Genomic DNA, 13,951 nt, shown 5'->3' with positions numbered 1-13,951 from the left:
TAATACAATTTCCCCTCTAGTCAGAAACTAATGCTCAATTCATCATCTCGGCATAAGGCCCTCTGGACTAAAGATAGACCTCAGACTGACAAGCTCTGTAGGGCGCAAGACCACCACTACAAGCACTTCAAACTATCTCAGATACTAACATCTTCCCAAAGCCCATAGAACCCCCGCCTCACCTTGGAGCCGGAGACCAGCCGGCCTCCCAGGTGATCGAAGCTCAGGGTGGTGACAGCCGCCTTGTGCCCGTTGAAGGTGATATTGCTTTCGCCACTCAAGAGATTGAAGATCCGGATGGAGCCGTCCTCATAGCCAACGGCCAAGAAGAGCCCATTGGGTGATGGGCACAGATAGGTGACATCCTGCTTCAACCCCGGAAGGATGAGGACCTGAAAAGAGGAGAAGAAAACAAGACAGCTGCCTCTTACATCTCAAAAAAACTCAAACTTGAAAACATACCTGCCCACTTCGTCTCTGAAACATAAAACACCTCTCCCCAGAGACTAGGCAGGAAACAACTCGCTTCCACTTCTCTGCACAATTTTAAAATGACTGCAAAAGGGTCGGGATTGCAGGCTTGAAGGCAAACTCTTGGCGTCAACAGAGTGGAGACAGCCTTGGATAGGAAAGAGCTCGCGCTACAGCTCAGTTTATAATGCCCTCCTAGGTTTAACCGTTCTTAGCAGGTGTTGCAGGGATTCTGCACATGCACAGAGCTATGCGCAGGATTACAGGACCTCGGTGCAAAGGGGCCAAGCCTTCCCACCACCTTAGTGCCCACGAGCCCAGGGCCGACTAGCTATAGTGTCTCACTCGCTCTCCTACTCACAAACGGAGAAAGCAAGGATTAGAAACCCCAGAACACAACATTCCCGCATCTCTCAGGAATCGCGGTAACAAGACGCACCCTTGCGCTCGCACTCTCGTACTTGTCCACAATAAGATCTGACAGACACAAAAATAGTTTAAGATATTTATTTTAATGTGCTCTAAACTGCAGTATATGTGCCACAACCACCAGCAAAATGCATAATATCGATACAGTTAGAATTGTAGCGAGGACATATATCAAAGGGAGATGTCATTTACTAAAGACCGTGGATAAAGGACTATAAGGCCTAACCAGCCTCCCCTTGCTGGGAAAAAGTATTATTATATGTTAGAAGACCTCTGGGCTTTGTCAGCAGACCCCATACCTCAGGCCATAGATCGTATTTCTACATCACAGGTGCGAGTTGCTCTTCTCCCTGGAAAGATCCCTCTCCAAGTGTGTGTTACCATAACATGCATCCTCATAATATCGAAGTACGATTCTCCGGCAAGAACAGCTGCATTGGTATGTTTTGTCTAAGTGCTAGGGCCTGAGCAGAACAGAATAACAAGGGGCGGTGTTTATCGACCTGGCTCCCAATGTTCAGACGAAACTCCAGGAACAGGCATAGAGGGAGCACAGCAGAGAGCTCTCATGTGAAAGACAAACGCTGTGCAAAACTAAAGACATGCAGTGCCCTGTGCAAAAGCAGCATCATGTCCACCGGGCTCACGCTAACCTAAAGATGCCGATAATGACTCCAGCGACCATGTGACATTAGTAATGGTCATAACACAAACCATCGCTTACATCCCTCGGCCGTCGAGCAGAAGCAGTTTGTCATTAGTGGGAGCATGCTATCAACAATTACCCTTTAACACCCCCCCCCCCCCCACCAGTGCTGTACATGGGTGTAGTAATGTTCCTATGTTGGAAATAATATGGCAAATTAATCTCTGCTCTAAATGGGTTGGGAGGCACTGTTTATGTGGAGAGAGAAGACGGGTCGTCCACTCGGGACACAAGGCAGGACTTTCAGGTACTTGGGGCACGTTCGTTCTCGGAGGTTTCTAGAGAGGATGGCATCATGGGGCCCAGGTGATTGGAATATGGGACCACCCTCGTTAGTTTCTCCATTGCCAGCATTTCCCAAAGGCGGCTGATGCAGTCGCGAGATGTGGGTACGATGTGTGATCCGCATAGTTTCCGTATGTCTGACGGGCTGTGACTAAAGGCATGGCTATCTGTTTCCCCCTAACTGATTTTGGGGTTCATTGGAGCGGGTATGGTTTACCTACTATTATAAGTGCGGGCTCTTGTGAACCTCTTGAAGCGCGCTTTCCCAATAGGTGTGGGGCAGCGCCAAAGTAAGTGCAGCAAAGTCCCCCACGCTACACACTCCCTTCAACCATGGGCAGATGTTGCCGGGTTCCACTTTACGGCTTTTCCAGGGGTTTTATACCAGTATGTTACAATTTTGTACTGTCTTCCCCGCTGGCGGACATCAGTGGCAAAGCGCCGTCCTCTTTCGAGTACTCTGTGCCAGTCTTCCTGTGTCAGTCTTTCTGTGCCAGTCTTCCTGTGCCAGTCTTCCTGTGCCAGTCTTCCTGTGCCAGTCTTTCTGCGCGAGTTCATTCCGCCCGGTGCCCCATCTCTGATGGGGGGTCTATGACGCGTCGGTAGCTCTGCTGTGGGTCCGTAAGAGGCCTGGCCGGGCCTCGCCTCTGTGGGGTGGAGGTCCCAGTGGCCTAGTTGGGTATGTGCGAACCGGTCAGTTTCGGGAAGTCACTCTTTGTTTCACTTCTTCGAAGGAGAGTATTTCCTGGTGGTGAAAGATGGACCCACCAGGAGGCATCTCTGCTCTCTGCGTGTTTTAAACTGGGAGAGGGTCTGCGTTGGGGGAAAGTCCTGGGGAAAAGAAAGCGGCATAGATGAGGATGGGATGGAGTGAATCCCAGGTGGGAGGACATGCATCCCAGACTGCTAGGGCTGCCATGGTCCCCGGCGAAGAGAAGAAACGCGTTACTTACCTGTAACAGCAGTTATCCAGTATTGGTGTCTTTCATAGATTCACATGCCTGAATCATTCCCCGTCGTCGAGACGGGAGCCTCCGGTACATAGAAAAGTAATGTCCTATAGACATACATAGAGAAAAAAATAGGCCCAAGGGCCTCCCCTTAGTGGCCTATCCTTGTCCTTATGTAAAAAGGACCAAACTCTCAGAGCCAGCCAATCAGCTATCACCTCCCTCTAGAACCTTCCTGACAGGAGCCTCAGTCCCTCAGATTTTCGTACGCACCAAGCTAGGTAGGCGTAATACAGTTAGAGAGAGACGCGAGTCCTTCCAGGGGAGGCGGGAGGGTTGCATGTGAATCTATGAAAGACACCAATACTGGATAACTGCTGTTACAGGTAAGTAACGCGTTTCTTATCCAGTATTAGGGGTGTCTTTCATAGATTCACATGCCTGAATCAGAGTAGTCAGCAATACATTATGCACATTTCTGATGTAATCATGCCATATAGTCATTTTAGATAATACACATATTACCATGCGAGTTTGAAACATTGGCATACATCAATATATATCATAGCAGCAAGAGATGTGCATACCAGGATGGCGGGATGTTGGAAGGCTCACCTCACTGGAATAGATGGCGAAGCACCGCCTGGCCCACTGCTGCATCCTTCAGAAGTTCAGCATCCAGGCAGTAGTGTCTGGAGAAGGTGTGCGGTGACTTCCACGTCGCCGCTCTACACATGTCCAAAATCGGCACTCCAGCGAACAGCGCTGCTGATGTGGACATCGCTCTGGTGGAATGCGCTTCCACCCTAGCTCCCAAAGGCCGTCCGGCCCCGTCATGGCAGAATCCCATCGCCGAGGAGATCCACCGTGAGATGCTCTGTTTCGTTAGAGGCATACCCATCCTTGGCCTACTGTAGGCCACAAAGAGCTGTGATGACTTCCTGAAGCTCTTTGTTTTGTCTATGTAAAACTTTAGACACCTTTTGAGGTCCAGAGAGTAGAGCGTCCTTTCTGCTGCCGTGGTAGGGTTTGCAAAGAAGGAACGTAGAACCATCGGTTCATTGAGGTGAAAGTCTGAAGGCACTTTCGGTATGAACTTGGGATTTGTCCTCGGCACCACCCTGTCCTGTTTGAACTGCATGAAGGGCTCCTGAATGGATAGAGCCTGTAGCTCGCTGACTCTCCTGGCAGATGTTAGAGCGAGCAGCAGAGCCGTTTTCCATGAGATGTACTTGATGGAAGCTCGATGAATGGGGCTCAAAAGGGTGCTTCATGAGTTGGTTAAGGACTAAATTGAGGTGCCATGTCGGTGGGACCCGTCTAGGTCTTGGGAAGGACCTATATAGTCCCTTGAGGAACTGTTTGATAAGCCTACTGGACCAGAGAGACGGTCCTTTGTAAGTCCTGGTGAATCGTGAAATGGCCGCCAGACGCACCTTTATGGATGCGTGCGCCAATCCTGACTGTGCCAAGTGTAGTAGATATGGCAATATCTGTTCGGGTGTGATATGGAGTGGTCTCAGGCCTTTCTCTAAACACCATACGCAGAATCGTTTCCATTTGAGAGAGTAAGTTTTGTTGGTACTGTCCGCTCTCGCTTTTGCCAGCACGTCCCTGCAATCCTGCGGGATGTTTAAATGACAGAACTCTCTGTGCTCAGGAGCCAGGCCGATAACCTGAGCGATTGCAGGTTCGGGTATTGCACCTGCCCGTTGGACATCGTCAGCAGGTTCGGGTGCTGCTTTAGACGAATCGGCACCCTGATGGAGAGGCGATGAAGATCCGAGAACCAGTGCTGTCTCGGCCAGAACGGGGCAATTAGGATCAGGGTACAGGGCTCCGCCTTCATCTTCCTGAGAACCCTTGGAATCATCGGAAACGGTGGAAAAGCGTACGCAAATACGCTGAACCAACCTATGGAAAAGGCATTTCCGAGTGACCCTGGTTGGGGACGCCAGCTTGCGTAGTTTGGGCATTTGGCGTTCTCCTTGGTGGCAAACAGGTCGATTCCTGGGACTCCCCATTCTGAGAATACGTGAGCCAGCGTACTCTTGTCGAGCTCCCATTCGTGGGAGAGGGATTTCTGTCTGCTCAGGGCGTCCGCAATGGTGTTGTCCTTGCCCGGGACATAGTCCGCCCTGACCGTGATCCCATGGAGTACAAGCCAGTTCCAGACCTTTTGCGATTCGCGCGATAGAGTGAGCGAACGCGTTCCTCCCTGTTTGTTGAGATAGTGCATCGTCGTGGTGTTGTCTGTTCTGACGAGCACCTGGGAGTTCTGGATGCGTGGTAAAAAGGCTTGCAGCGCCAGATACACAGCCCTCAGTTCCAGAAGATTGATATGGAGTTGCTTCTCCTGCTCTGTCCATTTGCCGCTCACTTTGAGGTCCTGTAGGACAGCTCCCCAGCCTTCCAGGGATGCATCGGTGGTGATCACCAGCGGTGCTGCTGGAAGTAGGAATGGCAGTCCTATAGACAAATTCTTGTGATTTCTCCACCATTCCAGGCTCTTGGATATTTGCGGTGTTATCTTCACAATGTCTTCGAACGAACCTGTACTCTGTGTCCATTGGTTCGTGAGGGCTTCTTGCAATGGACGCATCCGGAGTCTGCAGTGAGGGATGAGGAGTATGCAAGAAGACATCATTCCTAGGAGGGATTTGTAGGTTCGAACTCTTAGGGACTTCCTTGATGCCACAGCCGTGGCCAGAGATATTATTTTGTTTTTCCTTTCCTCTGAAGGAAATGCCCTTGCGCATTCCGTGTTCAAGGTCGCCCCGAGGAAGGTGATGCTTCTTGTTGGGGACATGTAGGATTTCTTGTGATTGAGAGTCAATCCTAGATGTTGAAAAAGATTGGTGCAGGCGTTGGAGGACTCGGTCGTGCCTGCAGCTGAAGGTGCCTTTACCAGCCAGTCGTCGAGGTAGGGGAAGACTTGGTGACCCATTTGACGCAGGAAAGCTGCCACAGGTGAAAGGCACTTGGTGAAAATCCGCGGAGCGGATTTGAGGCCAAACGGTAGGACTTTGAATTGGTAGTGCTGTCCTGCCACCTCGAATCTCAGAAACTTTCTGTGCCCCTTGAGTATCGGGATGTGGTAGTAGGCATCCTGAAGATCCAAAGATGTCATGAAATCTCCTTTTTCTAGAATGCCTAGTATTTCTTGGATCGTCACCATCCTGAATGACTGACTCTTCAGGAAAGAGTTGAGTGCCCTGAGGTCTAGTATGGGCCTCCACTTTTTCTCCTTCTTGCGTATAAGAAAGAAGCGGGAATAGAATCCTTTCTCCCTTTGAGACGATGGAACTCGCTCGATCGCTCCTTTCTTCAACATCGCAGATATTTCTCGGAGCAGCAGTCGTAGATGTTTGTGTGGAAGCCTGCGGGGAGGGGTTGCAGGTGGGATGGTGGTGAATTCCAGGGAATGGCCGAATCTTATCAATTGAAGTACCCAGCGATCTGTGGTGAGGAGATGCCAATTTTCTAGGAAATGGGTCAATTTTCCTCCAATCTTTAATGAGGGATATAGTTGCTGGACTGGCTGGAGTAATTGGTCACTGGCGTCCGCCAGTGCCCCTCTTCTGGTTTTTACCCCTGAAGTTTGATCTCCCATAAGAAGTCTGACGACCTTGTTGCTGCTTCTGTTGGTACTGGGACTTATTCTGGTAGGAATACGAGGACCTATTTTGATAGGATCCCCTGTAGGAGGACTGGCCCCTGGATTTGTTGCCTCGAAAGGACTGATTCCTTGCCTGCAAAGTACCAAGTGCTTTAGCAGTATCAGTGTCTTTCTTGATTGCTTGGAGCGCCTCGTCAATCTTGTCCCCGAAAAGGTGTTGGCCGAAGGGCATGTCCAGCACCTTTGTCTGCACCTCCTGCCATAGCTGATTGGCTGGCTCTGAGAGTTTGGTCCTTTTTACATAAGGACAAGGATAGGCCACTAAGGGGAGGCCCTTGGGCCTATTTTTTTCTCTATGCATGTCTATAGGACATTACTTTTCTATGTACCGGAGGCTCCCGTCTCGACGACGGGGAATGATTCAGGCATGTGAATCTATGAAAGACACCCCTAATACTGGATAAGAGGTGGGATCTTTTCAACCAGGGTTTGTCACAGTGGATTTTCTGATATTAGCTGATCGATAAGGAACCATTGTGTCTGTGGGTCCCTCCTGACCCACTCACAAGGGTCCGTAGCTGTGCGGCTCAGAAGTAAGGTATGAGATGAGGGCGCGCCCAGCCACCCTGCGCCGCGGGTTGTAAAGGTAGCAGAGTTTGAAGCTGCCTGAGAAGGAGGGGCGCAGTGGCAGGGGTATCGTTTGAAACGGGTAGAGGATCTGTGGTAGGATTCTCAATTTAAGCACCGCGAAGCGCCCCAACCAGGAGAGCTGTTTAGAATCGCAGCGCTGCATGTCGGGCTGCAAGGACCCGAGCATCTGCGTGTGGTCACTTCGGCCGGAGTGCGGCCCACGCCAATGCCCAGGGTTATCACTTGATTCGCTGCTCAGTGGATGTGGACGAGTCTTTCTAGGGTGTCTTTCTGTCCTGCTCGGGGGTGCAGTGGGAGAGCCTCGGACTTTGCGATGCTGATTTTGAAATTGGAGACAGCTTGGAGGGCACGGGGTTCTTCCATGACCAGGGAAAACGGACTGTTCGGGTTTCAGTAACGAGAGCATAGTGTCCTCTGTACACATGGTTAGTTTAAAGACGTCTCTAATTCCAGCATCTTGCATCCCTTCAGAGGATTGTATGTCAGCAGTAAAGGGCTCTAGCGATGAGCAAATACAAGCGGTGAAAGCAGGAAGCCCTGCGGGCCCTTCGCCTGATGTGGATGGATTGAGAGGGCGCCCTTCATGCAGTTTTGGAGGTAGGTGTTTGGCAATTAGCAGTAACTCGAAGGAAACGTGAATCCATCCCTAATTTTTCCAGGACCCCTTCTATGTACGTCCAGTCCACCCTACTGAACGCCTTGTCCATGTCATGGGACAGGAGAAGGACGTTCTTAGTTTCCTTGGGGTGTTCTCCAAGATAGGCTTCTTGGTATTATCGCTACATTGCCCGCCTGCCCGGATGACGCCAATGAGTGATAAAGTATGGGGCGGAGCAGGGGTCCCAATAATGCCGCTGGAATAGACGCCAGTAGGTTCACATCTATGCTAAGTAGCGATATAGGTCTGTGTGAGCTACTTAAGGTAGGGTCCTTCCCGGGTTTTAGAATGACGGTCACCACTAGCTCACTCATTGATGGTAGGAGGGATCCCGCGGCACCCATCCCATTGAACAGACATGCAAGAAAAGGGGGTGAGGAGGAGACAAGCTGTGTCAGAAGCATTTATAGAAGCTTGCTGAGTAGCCATCTGGGCCTGGAGTTTCTTTGTTTGAGCTTAAATGTGGCCGCTATCACCTGCTCTGGGAGGATCGGCTCATCCAGGGTCCATTGTCGCGCTCATGGTAGAGAATACCGTGAATGAGTGAGTAGCGTTTCCAATAGGATGGAAATGTTGGCTTCCATACGCCTCAAGAGGTGGATTCTGGCCATTCTCTAGGCAGGTGAATTTAGGCCTTTTACATTCAGGGCAACCAGTTTGACCGAAGATATTCAAGAGTGGGAGGCTATGTGCCATCCCTGGATGTCGTGGAGTGCAATATGTAAACATGGCACCAGCTGCAGTGAGTATTACCAAGAGCTCTGCCATAAGCTATACATGTACAGAATGTGGCTCCGATCCCGTGCTCCCTCCCCACCCCTGAATCAATTTCAACAAGCAAACAGGGCGACTTCCAAGAAAAGAAAAGCTAGTCAACAGTGATACAACCCTTCGTGGTCAGTTATGTCCGAGTGAGCAGGTCAGCGTGCCCTCCGCTGGCCCCCGTTTATGCTCTCAGTTTTCAACACAAAGGTCCCTTGGTTCCAGTCTCCCCCTCTCTGGCGTCCACCAAAGGCCCATCTCCCGCAGCTCCTGCTCGTCCCATGTCCTTGGTTCTCATTTTCTCTGCCTCTTGAAGGACTGCCTTTTCAGTCAATTCTATCTCCCCAGCTGTGGCGAGGCGGAGTTCTTAACTCCATTTAGCGTGCATAGCTCGGGCCGCTGTGTTCGTGGAAGGCGCCACACCTGGTGAACTTTTAGTAGGGAGAGCCAGCATGTGGCGGGCGTCTGACTCCATGCGTACCATAGGTTCTTGACTGACTGCTCCATGTAAAGATGAGGTGAAAAGGATGACCCCACTGGTACGGGATGTTGTGTGAGCAGAGGTGGTCAGAAATCAGTTTTAAAGTTCGCCGCAGTTGCAGTGTTCTTGTTGTTGGGTCCTTGTAAAGGGTTTCGTTGTGGCCCTCGAAAAGAACTGAGGGTGAGGAGTGGACGATGAACATCATTTATTCCTTCTAGTTGTAAAAGTGCACCCTCATGAGGAGGTCTGTTGGGGCCTCCCTCAATTTGCCAATTTTGTGGGTTCTGTCTAAGCTTATTGGAGGGTCACTAGGGCGGTTGCGTCTGTGATGGAGATGTTGGATATAAGTGTGAATATCGGGGCCCTCCACTCCTTGTGGGAGACCCCAAATTCGAATGTTGCTATGGCAGGATCAATTTTCTAAGTCTTCCTCTGTCGACTCCAGGTCCAGATAGCGTTTTTCTAATGCGGTCAGGCCTCAGCCGATGTCGTCCATCATCTGCTCGAGATGCCCCACCCTGTAGCCCAAGTCTGTTGCATCTTTTTGGATATCTTTTAGGTAGTCCTCGAGGTTAGCCCGAATCGTACCAATTTAGTCTGCGTTCTTTCAGGAACAATTGCAGGAAGCTTTCAGAGATGGTGGTTCCTGGAGGGGTCCAGGAGTCGTGCTCCACTGGTAGGCGGCCTCTCTATGGGGTCGCCCAGATGCTATGTCGCTGGGCGTTTACCTATAGCAGAGTTTCCCCCAGGAAGGTTGGCACGCAGTAGCGTTGTCGCCCACCTCGCCCCATGGAGGAGGGGAGCTGCAGGTCCGGACTAGTGTAGATGCAGCTTGAGCACAGGAGGTCTTTTGGTAGTGGATATGGCCAAGGGATTTGTTCCAGCTCTCCAAGCTTTCACCTGCAAGGGACAGTCACAGAGAATATCTCAATTGAAGCCAGTGACCGACTGAAGATGTGGTCCCCAAACTGGGTCGAAGAGCTTCTGTCCCGGTCCCCCCAGGTAGGACTTGACATGTTCCCCAGCATTTAACCACCCACAGCTGTCACGTTGTGTTGTGGTGGTCTGAGGCAGCTGTCACTGAGGGCTGCGTGGGTAGGGGCTTGAGTCTTTAGATAGTTGGCAGCTCCAGAACCAATATGCTGGAGTCAGGGGTGAATGCCAATGTGCAACATTCCGTCCATCATCTTGTGTGTTTTGCTGTTCGCCCTATATGGGAAGGGTATGCCCGGACGTGCGTCCCGTGCTCACTACGCCACGGGAGTCAAGCTATCCTGGCTGAAGAGGGGTGAAACCCCAAAACCGGTCCTAGGATGCTTGTTTCCGGTCCAGGGAAGACATGGCTTGGCAGTTCGGGCTGGACTGTTCCCATGAGGCACAGGGTCAAGACTGATTTGCATATGGCCATGTCTGAACTGGGGTGGCGTGGTGAGCAAAATAACGATGGATTAAACCCAGATCTGTGACTGGGGGTGAATATTTTGCCAATGTGCAATATTCCGTCCATCATCTTGTGTATTTTGCTGTTAGCACCAGCAGTACACCACCAGCGGCACGGGGGCAGCCGGGTGCAGGGTGCAAAACAGTGTCAGGAGCCCAACAGGTATCTATGGAGTTGGGTCACTGCGAAAAGAGGCTGCAGGCTCTGGTGGGAAGGACCAACAAGGGGGGGGGGGGGGGGGGGTGTTTAGATTTTGTGATGCTTGAGGATATACGAGGAACCTGGGGTCCTCTTCTCCACGGCCCAGGGGCGATGGATGCAGAGGTGAATTTAGGCGTCGGGTTTTGTTACAGGGAGCAGTTGCGGTCAATGGGGCATGGTGCGGAGGCTGCAGGCGGTGTTGGGGAATCCACAAGAGGTGAAACCACGATGGACTCTGCATTATTGGGGGACCTTTCTGACACCGTTGGCCCACTTCAACTTGGACCGGGGGCCACAGGTGCAGTGGATGCTTCAGTTGTCGGGTTTCTGGTGGTCACGGGCACCTCCGAGTCTTTGCTTTGGAATTCCTGCAGGGTGCAGTAGAACAGGTCTGCTGTTAAAGGGAGGTTTTGGGTCTTTATCGAAGGCAGGCAGTCCTTCCAGGTTTCTGCAGTCAACAGCTGCAGAACAAGTCAACTTTGCAGCAGTTTTCGACAGGGGTGCAGACAGGCTGGCATGGTTGGTACCAGGTCAGCTGCTTCTTCTCTCTTCTCTGCTTTTGCGACTCTTTGGTGTCCTCTCTCTTCTTAGGTTGTCTGGATCTACTTCTCTGGAACCAGGGCCTCGCCTAAATGCTGAATTTGGGGTGTTAGGGGAGGGTAGGGTAGTAGCCAATGGGCTACTGACCCATGGAGCCACTACGCATAACCCTGTCCAAGAATTCCGACGTATCCCATCACAAAGATGGCTACTTCTAAAAAAAACGTATCCACTTCAGTGTAGCCCATCTTAGGGGTGGTAATAGCCTGGGGGCGGCACGCTTACCAGACTAGCACATTTTCCAACCTGTCCAGGTGTCAAGTAGGTCCTGGACAAAGGGGAACGGCTTCCTCTCGTGTGAGGGGAGTCAGACTTGCATTCAAAAGGCGGCAGCTCTTTGAAGCTTGCTGGCCTGGGGAGGCTAATTAGCAGATCATCCTGTGAGAGTGGGTATTGCACCCTCTTCCTGGACAAGCTTCTGTTCTGGGCCTCCTGAGAGCAAAGGCTCTCCCCATAGGAGGTTGGGGTGCAGGCTGGCAGAAACCAGTCAGGAAGCTTGCCAGAGGCTGGTAGGTTTTCAGGGGGCATCTCTAAGGTGCCCTCTGGGTGCATGAATTGGTAAATTCATCACTGGAATCAGTATGGGTTTATCAATAGGAGATGTTTGATACCAAATATCCCTATTTTCAGTGAAGCCATCATGTAGCTGAGGAACTTGTTTTCACCAGTGTCCAGCAGGTTTTAAAATGGCTTCCCTGTCCACTTGCACTGGCAGTAAAAGGACTGATCAGCACATGGGCATATCTGCTCATGCAGGTATGCCCTCACAGCAGGGTTGACTTACAAATATGACATGCAGTGTTAGGGGACATGGCACACAGAGATGTGTGACATGTCTTGTTTTCAGTTTTGTCTGCACCAAGACACACAGCCTTGCATGTGCTTGGTGAGGGGTCTCTTAGGGTGGCACAATTTGTGCTGTTGCCCTTAGGGACCCACCTCGGGTACCATTTACCAGGGACTTACAGAGGGTGCTAAAGGTTTTGCCAATTGGAGAAAGAATTTAAATATTTTTAGGGAAAGAACATTGGTACTGGGGACTGGTTAGGAGGAACCCACTAAACTTCAGTCAAAGTTGTATCAAATACCAGCCAAAAAGTGGGGGTTACTGCAACAAGCTTCCTACACACACTTAATGAGGAGCAGTGCATAGAAGGAGGCGTGGCAATGCCTACCACACGACTAAAGTTTGGAATGGAGATTAGACCATAGCATGGACAGCCAACCTCAGGCTAATGAACACGTTAAGTTGGTGCAAAGCCAGGATTAAGTTACAAGACATCAACAGAGAACAAGGACACCACAGATATAACACAGACGGGCTCACCTTCTCACTCTTGCGTAGGTCCCAGATGAAGACATGTTCACAGGCGGACACAGCCACATAGCGCCCCTTTTCCCCACGCAGGGTGACGAAGACCACATTGGCTTTTGTGCTGGCGATGATGCCAAAGACAGCGCTGGCAGCATAGCGCAAGTATTGCTTGGTGAGACCCATGGCAAACAGTAAACCTGGCACCGATTACAGGTGAAACACAACCTGCAGAACAAACAGGGCAATTACATACACACAAATAGTCTTCTGATATGACACACAAAGGATGAAAATGATACTTCCCCCCCCAAATTCACACTGATCTGCCATCCTAGTCACATGTAATGTCTTTCTCTCAAGACTGTCAGTGCCTCAGTCACAGAGTTCCTAATGTGGATGTGAAACCTTCACTTCCCGTCCATCATGTGTCCTAACCTACTTCTTCTAGACTTCCTGGTACTTCCAACACTGCACCCCTCCACAAAGTCCTGCAGCACATCTCAGCCCAGCACTACAACCAACACTGCACCCCACCACACAGCCCTGCAGCACGTCTCAGACCAGCACTACAATCAACACTGCACCCCTCCACACAGCCCTGAAGCACATCTCAGCCCAGAACTACAACCAACACTGCCCCCCTCCACACAGCCCTGCAGCACGTCTCAGCCCAGCACTACAACCAACACTGCACCCCACCACACAGCCCTGCAGCACGTCTCAGACCAGCACTACAATCAACACTGCACCCCTCCACACAGCCCTGCAGCACGTCTCAGCCCAGCACTACAACCAACATTGCACCCCTCCTCACAGCCCTGCACCACTTCTCAGCCCAGAACTACAACCAACACTGCCCCCCTCCACACAGCCCTGCAGCACGTCTCAGCCCAGCACTACAACCAACACTGCACCCCGCCACACAGCCCTGCACCACTTCAGTCCTTCACTACAACCAACACTGCACTCCACATAGCCCTGTACCACTTCTCGGCCCAGCAGTGCAACCAACACTGCACCCCTCCACACAGCCCTGCAGTACGTCTCAGCCCAGCACTACAACCAACACTGCACCCCACCACACAGCCCTGCAGCACATCTTAGCCCAGCACTACAACCAACACTGCCCCCCGCCACACAGCCCTGCAGCACGTCTCAGCCCAGCACTACAACCAACACTGCACCCCTCCACACAGCCCTGCACCACGACTCAGCCCAGCACTACAACCAACACTGCACACCTCCTCATAGCCCTGCACCACTTCTCAGCCCAGAACTACAACCAACACTGCCCCCCTCCATACAGCCCTGCAGCACATCTCAGCCCAGCACTACAACCAACACTGCACCCCTCCACACAGCCCTGCAGCACGTCTCAGCCC

At 51.4% G+C, this 13,951-nt stretch overlaps 1 protein-coding gene across 2 annotated transcripts in view; it reads right to left on the bottom strand.

Annotated features, from left to right (window-relative positions):
• The window catches only part of WDR3 (WD repeat domain 3), a 184,381-nt gene that overhangs the window by 130,363 nt on the left and 40,067 nt on the right, over nt 1–13,951 (bottom strand). For both annotated transcript variants that reach the window (XM_085620704.1, XM_085620705.1), the window contains exons 2-3: nt 12,582–12,794; nt 183–392 (exon numbers count right to left, since the gene is read on the bottom strand). In XM_085620704.1, the coding sequence (XP_085476830.1) occupies nt 183–392; nt 12,582–12,752 (381 nt within the window). In that variant the 5' untranslated portion in view covers nt 12,753–12,794. The remainder of the gene's footprint in view (nt 1–182; nt 393–12,581; nt 12,795–13,951) is intronic.

The sequence above is a fragment of the Triturus cristatus genome, chromosome 8, assembly GCF_964204655.1.
Source record: "Triturus cristatus chromosome 8, aTriCri1.1, whole genome shotgun sequence".
In the NCBI taxonomy this organism is placed as follows: domain Eukaryota; kingdom Metazoa; phylum Chordata; class Amphibia; order Caudata; family Salamandridae; genus Triturus; species Triturus cristatus.
This window is presented reverse-complemented; position numbering and strand designations above follow the sequence as displayed.